Here is a 17,414-nt window from a genome sequence, read left to right on the forward strand (position 1 = left end):
TGGAGTCTCAGGTTAGAAAAAAGATTACTTTCTTCATTCACCTGTTAACACCTGGATGGCTTCCGTGCCTTTCCCAGTGCATGTCAGAACTGTCTTCTTGCTAGGATCTATTCACTCATGCTCCTGCTTCCAGGTCTTAGGGTCTTAGAAATACAAATTCACGGCTGGACTCGGTGGCTCATGCCTCTAATCCCAGCATTTTGCGAGGCTGAGGCAACAGGATGGCTTGAGCCCAGGAGTTTGAAACCAGCCTGGGCAATATGGCGAAACTCCCTCTCTACAAAAAATAAAAAAGTTAGCCGGGCATGGTGGCATGCATCTGAGGAGGCTGAAGCAGAACAGCTTGAGTCTGGGAGGTCAAGGCTGCAGTGAGCCGTGATAGCTCCACTGCACTCCAGCCTGGGCAGCAGAGCAAGAAAAGAAAAGAAAGAGAGAAAGAAAGAAAGAAAAAGAAGGAAAGAAAGAGAAAGAAGGAAAGAGAGAGAAAGAAAGGAGAGACAGAAAGAAAGAAAAAGAAAAGAAAAAAGGAGGGAGGCTGGGGAGCAGAAAGAGACCCTGAGGAAGAAAAGAGAAAGAAAGACAAATTTATTTAAATATCAAAACAAAAGAGAAACTGAACTAGTGGTAGAAGTTTCTACCATAGAAAGTTTTCAAATTATTGGCTATTTGGAGTCATGCGCGCTCCTTCTCTGTTGCTAAGGCCCCAAAAGATTGCAGCACACGAGGCAGCGCCGGGGAGGACCAGTGAGCGGCGCGGGCCCTGGCGGGGTAATTCGGAACAGCCGCTTAGGAGGCGGGTTTACCAGGATTCTCATTCCAGCCCTGCCACTAATTGTTCAGGGTTCTCAAGGTCGAGCATGCACAAGAATCACTCGGAGGGCTTTTAAAACACAAATCGCCGGGCCCAACCCGAGTTTCGGAATATGTAGGGCCCATTTCTTTTCTATTTTTTTTTTTTTGATACGGAATCTCGCTCTGTCGCCAGGCTGGAGTGCAGTGGTGTGATCTCAGCTCACTGCAACCTCCCCCTCCCGAGTTCAAGCAATTCTCCCGCCTCAGCCTCCCCAGTAGCTGGAATTACAGGCGCCCGCCACTACGCCCGCTAATTTCTTCTATTTTTAGTAGAGACGGGGTTTCACCATGTTGGCCAGGCTGGTCTCGAATTCCTAACCTTGTGATCCGCCCGCCTCGGCCTCCCAAAGTGCTGGGATTACAGGCGTGAGCCTCCGCGCCCGGCCAAAATTTCTAAGAAGTTCTCAGGTGATTCTGACTGGCGCTGCTGGTGGGGGATCCCACTTTGAGAAACACCCTCTGCTGTGTGAGCAGCTGCCTCCCCGGTACATTCGGAATAATCATAGTAGGTTTCAAGTTTGCTGGGGCTGGGATTCAGCTGATACCTGGCACCTGGAGCCCTTGACACAGTTCATGGCGCACGGAATACGAGCTCTTGTTGGATGGAGCACAAATGAGAAGCAAACCTGGGGCAGGACCCCGGGGCCCATGGCTGCCCCGCCGCGTTTTCCCCTCCCGGGCAGGCCTCTGGGCTCCGAGCGCTCCAGGCGGGCGCGCAGCACATTCCGGTTCCACGCACCCGCCGCCCGCGGCTCTGCTAATGCCCGTCGTCTTCGGGGTGACTAGGACCCTCCAATCTTTTTCCGCGCTGAAAGCCTGGCCGCAAAGACCGCACCCCCGGGGCGGGCTGAGACGCAGAGAAGCCGGGGCGCCCCTTTGCCGGTCCGCCCGGAGTTCCCGGGCCCGCAGCAGGCTGGGGACACGGCGGGACCCGCTGCACCTGGCCCGGGAGGGGCGGGGCCGGCGCGTTAGTGTAGCTAAGGGAGGTCCCGCCCCGGCCCCACCCTCCTGGCCGTCCGGTGGGGAAACCCGGGAGCGGCCCCGCGGCGCGGCTGCGGCTCTGCCTCGGCGCGACAGGTAAGCGGCAAAAGGAGCCCGCGACCCTCTCCCCGGGAGGGCCCCCCTCAGCTCCCCCACTGCTCGGACTTCCCTCCCGCGGAGCTCGCTTCTGCCGAGTCCTCGCTCTCACCTCCTCCTCCGCCAGCCTTCGCCTCTTCCTCTTCCTCCTCACCACCCCCGACAGTAAAATGAAGGGGCTGGGCCAGGCTGGTCCCTCCTGCCTTCGCTCTCTGCTGGTCGCGGTGGCTTGTAGCTCCTCCCTCGGTAGGACCCCCCTCCACCTTGGCGCTTACGAGATGAATGAGGAGCCCAGACCTCTGGAACTTGGAGGGGTGAGAGGGGGACAAGCCAGAGCCAGGGCTCCACACCCTCTTCCCCTCACCCACCCATGCCCTGCATTCCTTCTGTGCCCCGTCTCCCCAGATCGGGCCACCCCGTGTGCTCTGGTACGGCAACTCTTCCAGAGAGGTTTCCTCCTGCCCTGCCACGTTGCGCCTGAGCAGAAGGGGACAGGGAGGAGAAGCCTCGCTGGTGGAGGTCGGTCTGAGCCCTGCTTGAATTCCCTCCCGAGCCTGGGGGCTTTTGGGGGTAGGGAGGGATCTGCCTCCTGCTGTGGGGAAATGGAATCTGTTGGGTGTTCATGACTGTGACTGTCACCGACTTCCCTATTTCCTCAGTTGTTCAGATTCCCAGGCTGACAAAAAGGAGAAACAGCTTTTACTTGCACCCAGGGCCAATCATCGCAGACCCAGACCTCTGCAGAGGGTAGGATGGGGCTCTTCTGTGTATGGGGGTGGAGGGTGGTCAGTTTGCCAGCAAAGCTTACAACAGACCCCTTCTAGCAGCGGACAATCCATTGTAGCATTCTCAGAAAGGGTGTTAACTCTGCTCTGAGCTTGCCCCCAGGCCCACACACACACAATTTACAGGCACTGGGTGAGGTTCATAGTTCTGGACACACCAAAGAGCCTCGAGGACTTTTGCGCCTTCTACCAGAGATGTATGTGCACCACACAGGCCCTATTCTCCGCTCCAGACAGATGAGCTGTCTCCCTTCCCATCAAAGGAAAGGTTAAGAAGGATGAGACAGGGAAATTCATGTGATGATGAAAACCAGGTCAGGTGAGGGGTTTGAAATATGCTTTGGTTCCGGCCACATGTGGTGGCTCATGCCTGTAATCCCAGCACTTTGGGAGGCTGAGGCTGGTGGATCATCTGAGGTCAGGAGTCCGAGACCAGCCTGGCCAACATGGAAAAACCCCATCTCCACAAAAAATACAAAAAAATTAGCCGGGCATGGTGGCAGGCACCTGTAATTCCAGCTACTTGAGAGGCTGAGGCAGGAGAATTGCTTGAACCTGGGAGGCAGAGGTTGCACTGAGCCGAGATCGCACCATTGCATTCCAGCCTGGGCAATAAGAGCAAAACTCTGTCAAAAAAAAAAAAAAAAAAAGAAAGAAAAGAAAAGAAAGGAAAAGAAAATAAAAGAAAAAAAGAAAGAAAGGAAAGAAAGATGTTTTGATTCCAATTGCCTAGCAGGAGCCAGTAGCATTGCAGGCATTTCCCTAGCTCCAGTTCCTTGATGGTGCCATGCACTTTAGGAACCCAGAGGTAATCAGAGAAAGCTGCTTCCGGGGGCACCAGGGCAGAGAGCAGGACAGGACCCTCAAAAGAAAGGGAAGTGTGCAGGAGACTGGGCTGCTCAAGATGACCTCACCTCAGTAATGCTGCCCACAGTCCTACAGTGGGCGGAACAGCTGACTCCTACCCGTAGCAGCGTGGAAGAGCTCAGGGCAGAGAAGGGGAGACCCTGATGTGTGTCAGGTGCCCTGTGAGGTCAGAAACATATTTGCCCAAGTTCAGCTGGAAGAAGTGGGGACAGGAAATATGAGCATGAACTTAGTCCATGCAACCAGTGCCTCAAACAGACCTCAGGACCAGGGGGGCCCTCTAACCCTAGGGCTGAGGGCCTCTCAGTGCAGGGAGGCAGTGAGTATCATGGAGGCAGGCAGCTGACTCAGCCCTGTCACTAACTTCGATATATAATCTTAGCCAAAACACATAAACACTCCCTGGGTGGGGAGCAAATGAGAAGGTGTATATGAAGTGTTTTGGCAAAGCTCCAAGCACCAGTCAAATGCAAGACAATGTGATGTCACAGTTAAGAGAGTGGGCTTTGGAGATACATAGGCCTGAATGCAAATTCTGCCTCTGCCACATTTCTAGCTGTGTGACCTTGGTCAAGTTACTTGACCTTCCTGTGCTTCAGTTTCCTTCTGTGTAAAACAGAGAAGATTTGATTTGGTAAGCAGTAATATTTAAAATGGTGATGGTATTCTTCTTAACATTTTCTGGCTCCCACGGATGTGTTCCGACATCTCCAGCCCTGGAAGTGATGCTGAAGACCAGGCTGGGTGTGTCCATGCCGTAGCTTGGGTAAACTCAGTTCTTTACACAGCCCTCTGCCCCTTTCTGGGAAAGCCCAAATGTTCATTCTCATTTGATAGGGACGAGAGTGAGGATTTGAATAAGCAGGAGGTTAAGTGCAGGGCAGTGCCTGTCTCTGTGTCGAGCTCAATGCTGTAATTGTGCTGTGTAAAAGGCCTATGTGGTGAACAAGGGTGAGCTCACTCCAGGGAGGAGAAGGACTGTTAGAAGTCTTTTGTGGCACCTGACAGCCCTGTGGGGTCAGCTTATTCTCTTGTACCCTGAACAACCTGGTCCTAAGGCCTAGGTAGAGATTTGAAGGAAGAAAGCAACCCAGTCCTCAGCTCTGCACATAATAGAGAATGAAGAACAGACTAGCAAAATAGCATTGCCATACATCTCAAGGCAGAGGGGTGCAACAGGGATTGGAAGGCCAGGATTGGCCAGGAAGAACATTCTGGAGACAGAAGTTTGGGGACCAAGACTCAAGGATTGGGAAGGAGAAGGAAACAGGATCTAGGTGGTCTAGCGTCTGGGCCTGCTGGTTCTCCCTTCTCCATGATATTTAGTGGGGAAGTCCCACATAAGGAAAGCACGGGTATTAGAGAAACTTGGGAACAAATAACACCTAGAAACTGAGGCAGCAAGATGCACCTTAGTCTAGGAAGCCTTCTTGAAAGAGGGGAGTCTCTGGTAAGAATTTGAAAGAGAAGAAATATGGCTTGCTTGGCAAGAATATAAGGGAAAGGCTTTGAGGAAGAAAAGATAGCCAGTGAGTGCCAAGCATCTGGTTGGGCTTGAGGGTGAGCAGCAAACAGGAAGCAACCCGGCCAGCCCCTCTGTGTTTCTGCCACAGTCAAACAGTGCTCAAGGAATATGAATATGGCTGTCCTGATTGTGAAGGAGAGAGAGGGGCCCGAGGCAAAGGAGGCTGGCAGGCAGCTCCTGCTGATCCTCCAGATGCTGGTTGATAAAGGCGCAATTTCAAATGAAGGTTTTGAAAGCAGAAAGGACGGTGAGGAACCAGGAGGCAGGGAATGAATCAGCAGGACTTGGGAGCAGGTGTGGGGTGAACCTGAAATTGAGACAGGATTAAAAAGGACCTGTCTGAGAGTGGGACAGGGGCTGGCTTGTTTCACAGACTTCAGTGCTTCTGGCAGCAATGGGGAAATTGGGAAGGCTGACTAGCGGAGGAGGCTGGGCACAGACCCTGAGCCCAGGGGATGGTACACTGAGTAGCCAGTGGCCCCGGGTGAAAGTTCTGCAGCCAAGAGCAGACTGGGGGATGAGGAGAGAAGAAAAATTCAGTTCTAGTCTCTCCCATTAACCCCCCTTCCCAATTTGAAGACTGGCCCAAGAGGCCTTCGGGAATACCCCTCCTGTCTTCCACCCTTCTCATCACTTCCCTGTCCCTTCTCTGTCCTTTCCCCCAACTGCCCCCCTTAAGCCCAGTCTGGTTGTCACCAAGGCTTCTAGGTGATGAGAGAATCCCACCTCATCTCCACCTGGAACCCTCCCTCCACTTCTGCACTCCTAGGGATGAACCGTTGCACACTCCTGCCCCACCTGGCAGGGCCTACAGGGTCTCCAGTGAAAAACCTGTGAACTGTTGAACCTCCTGTTTGGTGGCATATTATTTTGATTTTTGGTGACTTTTTCTTGGAATAAGTCAACAAATATTAACCAAGTGCCTACCACATGCCAAGCGCTGCTCCAGGTATACAGTGGTGAGCAAAGTTGTGTTGAGTTTTTCAATAGAAAATCCATGTTTGGGTAATTTAAGCTTAAAATATCATGCAAACAGGCTGGGCGCATTGGCTCACACCTGTAATCCTAGTACTTTGGGAGGCCGAGGCTGACAGATACTTGAGGTCAGGAGTTCAAGACTAGCCTGGCCAACATGGCGAAACACTGTCTCTACTAAAACAATACAAAAATTAGCCGGACGTGGTGGCCGACGCCTGTAATCTCAGCTACTTGGGAGGCTGAGGGATAAGAATCGCTTGAACCCAGGAGTCAGAGGTTGCAGTGAGCCGAGATCCCGCCACTGCACTCCAGTATGGGCAACAGAGTGAGACTCCATCTCAAAAAAAAAATTATGCAAACATAAAATGAACCTTGATATGTTGGGGGAACTTGATAGACTAGCTACAGAAATAATTTTCAGTGTATCTTCCTGGGAAAATAAGCCACAGTATTGCAGCTTGAGTCTTGGGGAAAAGCTGAAGTGTCTTGAAGGTGTAATTATGGGGAAAAATAAAAACCTCCCACATTCTGTGATCAAAAGGGTCAGGGGTGGGAGGAGGGCTTTGGAGGAGATAATTTGCTCTTCTGTTCACAGTATGAGTACAGAGGACTTGAGATGAGTGCTGTGTTTAATGGAGAGAAAGTGCTTATGAGGAAGAAAGAACGGTCATTTGGGCCAAACAGCCTCTCAGCCCCATTTCCCCCAGCAGTAGTGTGAAATTAACCTGCCCCCTCCCCAATATGTCTAGCTCCACACACCTGTGCCCCTGGTAAGAGTGGTGACAGTTATCACTTTCCAAAGAAACTTGTAATTGAGCCCTCCTCTGAGTAACTTGAGCAAATATCCCTGTGGTAAGGACTGCTTGCTTCCTGCTGCCACGTCTAAGGAGGTGACCAGCTCAGCTGATAAACAGAAAGAAACATTGTTACAAAGAGGCCACCTGGCCAGCTAGGGTGTGTTCTGGATGGCTGACTCTGACATTCACAAAAGCTAAGGCTGCGTGGGACTTCCAGTTTCCAGTTTCTGCATCTTTAAAGCATTTGTATCCTTGAGTGGGAGGAGGGCAAATGCCAGGAAGGGGATCAAAGGGTGGAGTGGGGGAGGCTCGGGGAGGACAGGCCTGGTCCCCAAATTCCCTACTCAACCTCCAAGGGTACGAGTGTGGTAAACAGAGTAGTAGTCTAGGAGTTGGGAGATCGGGTTCTGCTCCTGAGAGCCACTAGCTGTGTGTTGCTAGAGAAGTCACCTAACCACTCTGGCCTCGCTGTTGATAAAATGAGGGTGTTAGACTCACAGACAGACCTAGTGAAAACAGCAAGCTAATGTGTAATGGCAGAATATCCTGTAAGTCAAGTATTTCTTGCAGTAAGTGCATTCAGAACATCATTTAGTGAAGCCAGTGCTCCACATTTAACCCCTCCAGCATCATCTCATTTAACAAGAGTTTGTTGGACTAGCCAGGCCTGATGGCACGCACCTCTGTAGTTCCAGCTACTCAGGAGGCTGAGATAGGAGGATTGCTTGAGCCTGGGAGGTCGAGGCTGCAGAAAGCTGTGTTCCTGCTACTACACTTCAGCCTGGGTGACAGAGTGAGACCCTGTCTCCAAGAGAAAAAAAAAAAAAAAAGTTTATGGAACACCCGCTACGTGTAAAACTTGTGCTAGACTTTGTAGGTGATAAAAAGCTGAAAACAGCATGGCCTCTCTGGTCCAGGAGTCCATAAACGCATGGCGGGCTGTGATGAGACTGGAGTACAAATAAAAATCGGGTGCTAAGGGGGCAAAGCAGGGAAGAGATGAATTCTGCTGGGAGATCTGAGAAGGCTTTTTGGAGGGAGGCTAGAATATAAACTGCAGGGTTTAGACTGTGTCACTGGCTTTCAAACTTCTATGACTTGACCAAAGTGAGAAATATACTTTATAGCAAGACCTGGTACCTGTGTATATGTGACAGAGCATCCCAAAAATCTTAGGGCAGTTTTATAATTTAATCATATTACAAGCATAAATTCTACAAACCATAAAAACTATCATTTGAAAATTGAATCATTTAAACTTCTTTTGTCTTTAGTTGTACAAATTTTGAATAACAAATTTATCATTTTAATTTTGTATCAGGCAGTGTGTATCTTTAACAGACTGAAACAAACATTAAAATAAAAGTTTACTTTTCAGGCTGGACATGATGGCTCACACCTGCAATCCCAGCACTTTGGGAGGTCAAGGCAGGAGGATTGCTTCAGCCTAGGAGTTGAAGACCAGCCTGGGCAGCATAGTGAGACCCCCACCTCTACCAAAAAATAAAAATTAGCCAGTCATGGTGACACACACCTATGGTCCCATCTACTCCAGAGGCTGAGGTAGGAGGATCCTTTGAGCCCAGGAGGTCAAGGCTGCAGTGAGCTGAGATTGCGCCACTGCACTCCAGCTTAAGGAACAGAATGAGACCCTGTCTCCAAAAAAAAAGAAAGAAAAAACAAATACTTGCCTGTGTTACATGTGATATGTGATGCACTTTGATATTTTCTTTTTCATTCTATTCTGGGTTTTTTAAATTTATTTATTTTTATTTTTTGAGACAGGGTCTCGCTCTATTGCCTAGGTTGTAGTGCAGCAGCATGATCATAACTAACTATAGCCTCAACCTCCTGGGCTCAAACAATCCTCCGGCATCAGCCTCCCAAGTAGCTGAGATTACAGGCGTATGCCACCACACCCAGCTAACTGGTCTCTTTTTGCTAATTGGTCTTTTTTTTGAGACAGAGTCTTGCTCTGTCACCCAGGCTGGAGGACGGTGGTCCTATTTCTGCTCACTGCACCCTCCAGCTCCCTCCTAGGTTCAATCAATTCTCCTGCCTCAGTTTCCTGAGTAGTTGGGATTACAGGCACCTGCCACCATGCCTGGCTAATTTTTGTATTTTTAGTAGAGATGAGGTTTCACCATGTTGGCCAGGTTGGTCTTGAACTCCTGGCCTAATGTGATCTGCCCACCTTGGCCTCCCAAAGTGCTGGGATTTCAGGTGTGAGCCACTATGCCTGGTCCTAACTGGTCTTTTAAAGAAATTTTTGAATGCTGATTTGCAACACTCTGAATTTATTTTATAATATCACGGTGGATTGTAATCAGCAGTTTGATACAAGCTGGGCTGGGTAAAGCCTCAGTTCCTTACACCAATGAGAGAAGGTAAGTTTGTGTTCTGGCTGGTGGGGCCAGGGAAGCAAATCCCATTTGTTCAATCTAGGCAGGCTTTTCAGAGAGGATTTCTGGCATCATCTCTGGATCAAAGCCAAGGATGGTCTGAGGAGTTGCAGGCCCAAGGGAACCTGGAGGAAAAAGACTTGGGAAAACATGCTGAGCCACAGCGAGAGGGAAATGAGTGGATGGGGGCTGCGGGCACACTTGCCAGGAAAGCAGGAGGCCAGGTGTGGGAGCCCAGAGGTGAGGGAGATACACAAGACTCCAGGGGCAGATCTCGTGAAGCTCTCTGTACTTGAAAGAATAGCAAAGAATAGCAGCTATTCTTTCTCCAAGGCTGGCGGAGGGGCGACCTCCAGGACCTTGCTAACCACACTTCTGGGAATCATCTCCTACACCGGGAGCAAAAATCCTTAACCCCAAAGTCCTGTGGCTTGCACTAGATTGTGTGTCTCTTCTAAGGGACTCTTTCCTGTTGCCCTCATGCTAAGCAAACAAACTAGAGAACGAGTGCCTCACCACCAAGGCTAATCCCAGGTGTCTCATTTCGGTTCAGGATGTGGTTAGTCCCTTGAGGAACTGCAGGTTTGAGAGAGAAAGCTTCAGGCAGCCAGATGGGATTGAGAGATTAGATGACTAGGAAGAGCTCAATTTAACCCTAGATTTCTTTCTCCAGGGAAAATAAAAGAAGCAAAAACAGACCCTGCTGTGAGGGACCACCAGGCAGTGCCAGGATGAAAGAGTTGGAGTAACCTAGGTGACTCTGAGTGAATCGGGCAGGAAGCCTTCCTGGAGGGGGTGAGTCTTGAGCACTGGCAACGGCTAGTAACTACAATCTTACCACGCCTTTGTTTCTAACTGTGCTCCCTGTTTCTTGCTGGAGTGGGAAGGTAGATGGAAAGTAGCGGGGAGGCCGGGCGCGGTGGCTCACGCCTGTAATCCCAGCACTTTGGGAGGCCGAGGCGGGTGGATCACGAGGTCAGGAGATCGAGACCATCCTGGCTAAATATGGTGAAACCCCATCTCTACTAAAAATACAAAAAATCAGTCGGGCATGGTGGCAGGCGCCTGTAGTCCCAGCTACTCGGGAGGCTGAGGCAGGGGAATGGCGTGAACCCAGGGGGCCGTGCTTGCAGTGAGCCGAGATTGCGCCACTGCACTCCAGCCTGGGAGACAGAGCAAGACTCCGTCTCAAAAAAAAAAAAAAAAGAAAGTAGCGGGGAAGATGCAGCCTGCAGGACGGTTCAAAGCTGTCATGGCAAATACTCCCCCATTCTGCAGGCCTCTGTGTGGGCTTAGCCGGGACAGTTCCAGAACTGATGAGGTGTCTAGCTCAAGCGAATCCCCTTGTGCTAGCCCCAGCATAGCTCAACCTCTGTGACAAGAAACTCCTGCTACACCGAATCCCCATTTCTTCCCCGAAGCCTTCCTCAAGCCCACAGGGAACTCTACCTCTCTCAGCTTAGCACTTACTGTCTATACTATTCTGCTTTAATTTTATTCATTTTTGAATAACTAATATAGTCAGGGTTCAAAGTACAAAAGAGTATTCAGTGAAAGGTCCTTTTCCTGCTCCTGAATCTCCCCTGCTCAGGTGCTTCCTTCACCTGGTCAGTGCTATCAGTTCTCGTTCTCCAATAAGATTTTCAAATCCCTTGGGGAAAGGAATTGAGCCTTTGTGTCCCTCTGTGTACCAGACAAGGTAAACTGTCCCACCCCATCACCCAAGGGGGTCTTCCTAGCACCACACCCTCCCTCTTCCATCCACACTGCTATTAACTCTCCTTGGTCAGACTCCAAATGGGTCATCCAGCTGCCAAGCAGGTCCCTTTCCAAGATACCCTCCACCACTGTCAGATTGTTCTTCCTGTAATGCTGGGCTCCCAGCTTAACGCTTTATGACTCCCCATGCCTTGGGTCAAGGGCAAATGCTCCTCAGCATGATGAACAAGGCCCTCAGGACTTGGTTCAGCCACCTCTGTAGGCCCAATTTCTGCTACTCCTGCCATACCAGACTGCTTACAGTTCTGTGACTGGCTCTTCCGTCTCCCACCTCTAGACCATTGCAGGTACTGTGCCTTCTGCCTGAACTGTGCTCACCTCGCCTCGCTGACTCCTACTCGCCGGTTAGTGCTCGGCCCAACTTTCTGCCCCCGTGAGATTTCTTCACAGATGTTGCCCTCCCCCATTTGCTGAGTTTCCTGCATGCCATCTCCTTCAGCACTCAAGGGTACCTCTTTGATTCTGCTTCTCACAGGGTAATCGCTGTTTAAAATCTGATGCCTCCAATTGACTGTAGGATCCTTGAGGGCTGGCCTTGCACTTCTCTGTGTCCCCCGCCTCTTGCAGAGTACTACTGGTAGAGGCAGTTATTCAGTAAATACTGGTGGAATAAACAAATCTCTCCTATCTCCTAGACAATAGTTAATACAAAATAGATGCTCAAAGAGATTTCTTTTGTTTGATTTTTGACAGTGCTGCTGAATCTGATGTTATAAAAGAAGCCACATTTCTACCCCAGTCCAGAGTGAATCCAGCTCCCCACTTGCAATCACGATGGCCACATACCCCCAAGGTCTCAGACACCAGGCCTCTCCACAGGCAGGAGCTTGTGTGTTTAAACAATAGCATTAAATAGTACAACCAGAGTTATTTTTAAGCAAAACATGCAGGGAGTAATGAACGTGGCTTCGGCCAAGGGCCAGGTGCTTGAGGATAACTGCTGGGAAGTGAAGCAGGGATTTATTATAATAATAGAAATAGTTGATACCATTTATTGAGGGCTTAGTATGACAGGTGCTCTGCCAAACATTTTACCTACATTATCTGATTTAATCCTCCCCACAACCCTGTGAGTTAGGTATTAGTTGCCCCCACTTTATGGATGAGGAAATTGAGGCTTAGAGGGATTAAGCAAATCACCCAAGGGTCACACAGCTGCTAATGATCAAAACTAACACTTTGTGGGAACTTACCATGTGCAGAGACTGCTAAGCTTTGTCCATGAATTTTGCAGGGAAGGAACATAATCCTTATAACAACCCTAGGAGGTAGGTGCTACTACTAGAAGAGGAAGAACTGGAATTTGTGCCCAGGTCCCTTGCCACTGATGTCTAGTGCTTAACCAGTGAGCTTATGTGTCCAGAACTCTGCACAGAAAGTTCTGCAAGCATTCATCCTCTAGGGCATGGATCCACATGCCTGGGGGTAGAGCCTGGTGAATGCCCATGCCCAGCCCTGCCAGGAATGTCTTGTCATGAAATCTTAGGTTTCTGTTAAATTCTTTTTTATTAAATATGAGTAGATTACAGATAACTTTTATTTATTTATTTTTAGAGACAGAATCTCTCTCTCGCCCATGCTGAAGAGCAGTGATGCGATTATAGCTCACTGCAGCCTTAACCTGCTGGGCTCCAGCAGTCCTCCTGCTTCAGCCTCCCAAACAGCTAGGACTACAGGTGTGCACCACTATGCCTCGCTAATGTTTAAAATTTTTTATTGGGATGGGCTCTCAATACATTGAGCAGACTGGTCTTGAACTCCTGGGCCCAAGCGATCCTCCCACCTCAGCCTCCCAAAGTGCTGGAATTACACCATGCTCGGCCAAGAAATATTTATAAAATACATATAGGGTATAAAGAATTACAGTCCACCAGCAGCCACCATCCACTTCCAGAAAAAAACACTTTGAAGTCCCCCGTTACCCATCTCTAATCCTGTACCATTTTCTTCATCTTCAGAAACTGGTTATATCATTTCTTTAGCTTTCTTTTTATCATGGGGGGACGGAGTCTTGCTCTGTTGCCCAGGCTGGAGTGCAGTGGCATGATCCCAGCCTACTGCAACCTCTGCCTCCCGGGTTCAAGTGATTCTCCTGCCTCGGCCTCCCAAGTAGCTGGGATTACAGGCATGCGCTACCACGCCCAGCTAATTTTTGTATTTTTAGTAGAGACAGGGTTTCACCATGTTGGCCAGGCTAGTCTTTAGCTTTCTTTATAGCTTTATCACATATTTGTATTCATGAACAAGACATTGTTTAATTTAGCATGTTTTTACATTTTCTATAAGTGGAATCATACTGTACATATCCTTTCGTCACTTGCTTTTTTCACCCAACAACACATCCACATTGTTGCGTGGAGAAGTGGTTCATTCTTGGTCATCACTGTGGAGCACTGCATGGTATGGGTATTTTGCACTGTATTTATTCATTCTGCTGGCGGACTTCAAGGTTTTACCAGTGAAATGCAATTATGAAAGTGAGATGTTGCCGTTTAAGTCAGTGCTGGCTTAAATGTTCTTGCACATGCCTCTTGGTTTGCATGTACCAGAGTTTGTCTGGGGTATAAAATGAGGAGTGGAATTGCTGGCTCAGGCTGTGTTCATTTTAAGTTTTTCTTGATAATACCAAGTTGTTTCCCAAAGCTACAATGATTAAATCTCATGAGTTTAACGATTAAATCTCATGTAGTGTTTCAGTGTTCCAGTGACTCTGGATCCATGCATATTAGGATCTTAGGGCAGGAAAGAAACACTGCCTCCAGTCTCCTCATTTTATGGATGCAGGAAATGTAGATACAGAAAAGTTGTGGCCAATAATGTGATGCCACCACTCAGCAACAGAGCCTGGCCTCGAACCCGAAGCACCCGACTCCCTCCTTGCCCTGTGTTGGCTCACTTCTCTCTCTCGTCCCCTCCTTTCTCAGGCTGAGGCCCCAGCTTGTGGCCACCACAACGTATCAAGCTATTTCCAGGGTTGGGTTCAGGACTCAGAGCTGACGCAGCTGGGGTCCCCCTTGGTTCTGGAGGATGAGGCTCCTCCGCAGACGCCACATGCCCCTGCGCCTGGCCATGGTGGGCTGCGCCTTTGTGCTCTTCCTCTTCCTCCTGCATAGGGACGTGAGCAGCAGGGAGGAGGCCACAGAGAAGCCGTGGCTGAAGTCCCTGGTGAGCCGGAAGGATCACGTCCTGGACCTCATGCTGGAGGCCATGAACAACCTTAGAGATTCAATGCCCAAGCTCCAAATCAGGGCTCCAGAAGCCCAGCAGACTCTGTTCTCCATAAACCAGTCCTGCCTCCCTGGGTTCTATACCCCAGCTGAACTGAAGCCCTTCTGGGAACGGCCACCACAGGACCCCAATGCCCCTGGGGCAGATGGAAAAGCATTTCAGAAGAGCAAGTGGACCCCCCTGGAGACCCGGGAAAAGGAAGAAGGCTATAAGAAGCACTGCTTCAATGCCTTTGCCAGCGACCGGATCTCCCTGCAGAGGTCCCTGGGGCCAGACACCCGACCACCTGAGTAAGTAGCACCCAGAGTCCTTGTAGGGAGACCAGGGCTTTGCTAAAGGCATGGCTAGTATGGCCAGGGCCGTAGATCAAGGGCCAGAGAAAGAGTTGAAGGGAATTTTATAATATGGGCAAGGATCTCCTCTGTACCTCACTTCTTTCCCAGAACAACTGTGCTGATCCCAGGGGTTGTGATTCAAGGGTATTATGGTCAGGCCAGAGGCCCAGGGAGACCTGTGAGAGTGAAATGCAATTATGAAAGTGAGATGATGTGGAAGAAGGAACTCAGCCTGGCACCAGGACCTGGCACAGGGTGACTGGGGCGACCTGATACCAAGCTGTGGTTTCAGTAGCTTTCTCCTCTACTGAGGCCTGCCCCAGAGACTGTGGGACTCTAATGCTGAGCTGTTTGGGGAGGGGGCATTTCTTAACAGCAGCCCTGGTGGTTAGGAATATCCTCACACCTGGTTTCCTCCAGTGAAGGCCCACAAGGCCACGAATTGATTCCAACCTTTATTTGAAGTTGTTTATAGCCTCAATCTTGCACAATGAGATATCACTTAGATCTTTGAGTGGCAGAGCCCTCCCTCTAATGCCCCCATGGCTGCATTCCCATGATCCTCAAGTTAAAGACAGTGTGTCTTCCCCACTTAGCCTTTGTCTTTTCCAGCTCAAGTGTTATACCCTATTTGGCCTTTTCTCAAATGGCAGCCCTCATCCCCAGATTTCATGAGTCTTTAGGGCTGTGAACCTGAGGTTCTTGAGACTTGAGCCAAGTATGATAGCCCTAGAACAAGGGGCCACTTGAAGCTATCAGGAATTCCTCAGCAGAGAAGGGCACGGGGGCCCGGTGCAGTGGCTCATGCCTATAATCCCAGCACTATGGGAGGCTGAGGTGGACGGATCACTTGAGGCCAGGAGTTTGAGACGAGCCTGGCCAACATGGTGAAAGCCTGTCTCTACTAAAAATACAAAAAAATTAGCCCAGCATGGTAGTGGGTGCCTGTAATCCCATCTACTCAGGAGGCTGAAGGACAAGAATCGCTTGAACCTGGGAGGTGGAAGGTTGCAGGGAGCTAAGATCACACCACTGCACTCCAGCCTGAGTGACAGAGCAAGACTCTGTCTCAAAAAAAAGAGAGAGAGAAGAGCACTGGGTGTGACAGCAGCCAGTGGAGGAAGCCAGGGAATCTCTCTGGAGGGTCCCCAAGAAATCCTCTGACCAGCAGAGGAGGTCAAGGAAAGGGTGTGAGGTCACATGATTCCTTAAGATCCAAGATTCACACATTCCCACCCCCACCCTGAGATGGAGTGTCAGGAAGGTAGCAGCGTGGCCAAGTGCCACAGAGTGGCTGGAGTGGATGAAGATGGAAGAAAGGTCACAGGAAATTGCCTGTTTGTGATAGTGGTGTCAGATCACAGGGAGTTAATGAGAAAATGGATTAGAGAGGAACTGTACGCTGCAAAGGGAAGAGACTTTTCTTCTCATTGAGTATGGAAATCATAGTCACTTTTCTCAGATGTCAAATTTGGCCTTTATTACCTACCCCTCTGGGACCTCTGGATTGGATTACATTTTATGCAGTTCACATATTACGGAGGAAGAGAGCCAGCCCTGGGAACTCCTAGCCTGAGAGCAGACAGCAGATGAAAGAAGGGGGTGGAGGAGCCTCAGCATCACAGCTGGGGCACTGAGCCAGCTCTGTGGGGATGGATTTTGGAGTGGTTTGGCTAGAACCTGTGCAGAGGCTCAGGGTGGGTGGCAGATACCGGGGGAGACAGGAACAGGGAACAGCTGTTCCCACCTGCTACAGAGAATGTAGGCTGTGGTTCAGAGGAGTGGAGGATGGTCTGGGGGAGTCTCTGGACGGGGTCCTCCCCACACCTGGCACTCCCAGGGACCAGGAGAACTTTGTCCGTACTTTCATACTTCCAGGTGTGTGGACCAGAAGTTCCGGCGCTGCCCCGCACTGGCCACCACCAGCGTCATCATTGTGTTCCACAACGAGGCCTGGTCCACACTGCTGCGAACAGTGTACAGCGTCCTACACACCACCCCTGCCATCTTGCTCAAGGAGATCATACTGGTGGATGATGCCAGCACGGAGGGTGAGGCTGGAGGGGCCCAGAGGAGGGGGCCGGGGTCTCCCCTGGGCACTCAAAGGAGGAGGGCATGTCCTTTCAAGGGAGCAGGCACCACCTCAGAGCCTGTTGCCTGGCATCACAGCTCATCTTAAAGGCCAGGAGCAGGAAGAAGTCAGGTAGGGGCAGGTAGACCATGCTTCCTTCATGCCTCAGCCAAAGAGCTCCAAGAGCTTTTCAGCTCTGGCTTCAAGACTCCCTGAATGCTGCCAAGGCCAACCCTAACTCAGAAATGCTGGAAGAGCCAGGGCAGAGGGTAGGGACAGGCCATCGCCTCTGTTTCCTACCCACTGGGCCACTCTTCTGCTCTTGAAGACTCCCCAACCAGCCCTTTTTGTCATAGCTGTTGATAGATAAGTGGGGTTGCTCATCAGACTTCCAGCCTTCAATTCCACAAACATCTACTCAGTACTGTGTGCCTGGCTCTGACCCAGGCAGAGGGGATGCCATGACAAAGGAGACAGACCCTGCCCTGAAAATACTAAAAACTCCCATAGGTCAGAAGCCTCTTTTTTTTTTTCCTTTTTTTTTGGAGATGGAGTTTCGCTCTTATTGCCCAGGCTGGAGTACAATGGTGCGATCTCAGCTCACCACAACCTCCACCTCCCGGGTTCAAGTGAATCTCCTGCCTCAGCCTCCCGAGTAGCTGGGATTACAGGCATGCGCCACCACACCCAACTAATTTTGTATTTTTAATAGAGATGG

General features: G+C 50.2%; 1 protein-coding gene across 4 annotated transcripts in view; it reads left to right on the forward strand.

The window, feature by feature from the left end:
* Positions 1-1,684: 1,684 nt before the first annotated feature.
* GALNT6 (polypeptide N-acetylgalactosaminyltransferase 6) overlaps positions 1,685-17,414 on the forward strand; it is a 41,113-nt gene continuing 25,383 nt past the window's right edge. The window contains exons 1-5 of one of the 4 annotated variants that reach the window (XM_058433743.1): positions 1,685-1,929; positions 2,589-2,676; positions 9,957-10,078; positions 13,987-14,580; positions 16,504-16,676. In XM_058433743.1, coding sequence (XP_058289726.1) covers positions 14,090-14,580; positions 16,504-16,676 — 664 coding nt within the window. In that variant the 5' untranslated portion in view covers positions 1,685-1,929; positions 2,589-2,676; positions 9,957-10,078; positions 13,987-14,089. Of the gene's footprint in view, positions 1,930-2,146; positions 2,176-2,566; positions 2,677-9,956; positions 10,079-13,986; positions 14,581-16,503; positions 16,677-17,414 lie in introns of those variants that run through there. The other 3 variants (XM_032143431.2, XM_032143430.2, XM_032143432.2) reach the window with 3 other exon arrangements.

This window comes from Hylobates moloch, unplaced genomic scaffold (assembly GCF_009828535.3).
Source record: "Hylobates moloch isolate HMO894 unplaced genomic scaffold, HMol_V3 SCAFFOLD_22, whole genome shotgun sequence".
Taxonomy (NCBI): Eukaryota; Metazoa; Chordata; class Mammalia; order Primates; family Hylobatidae; genus Hylobates; species Hylobates moloch.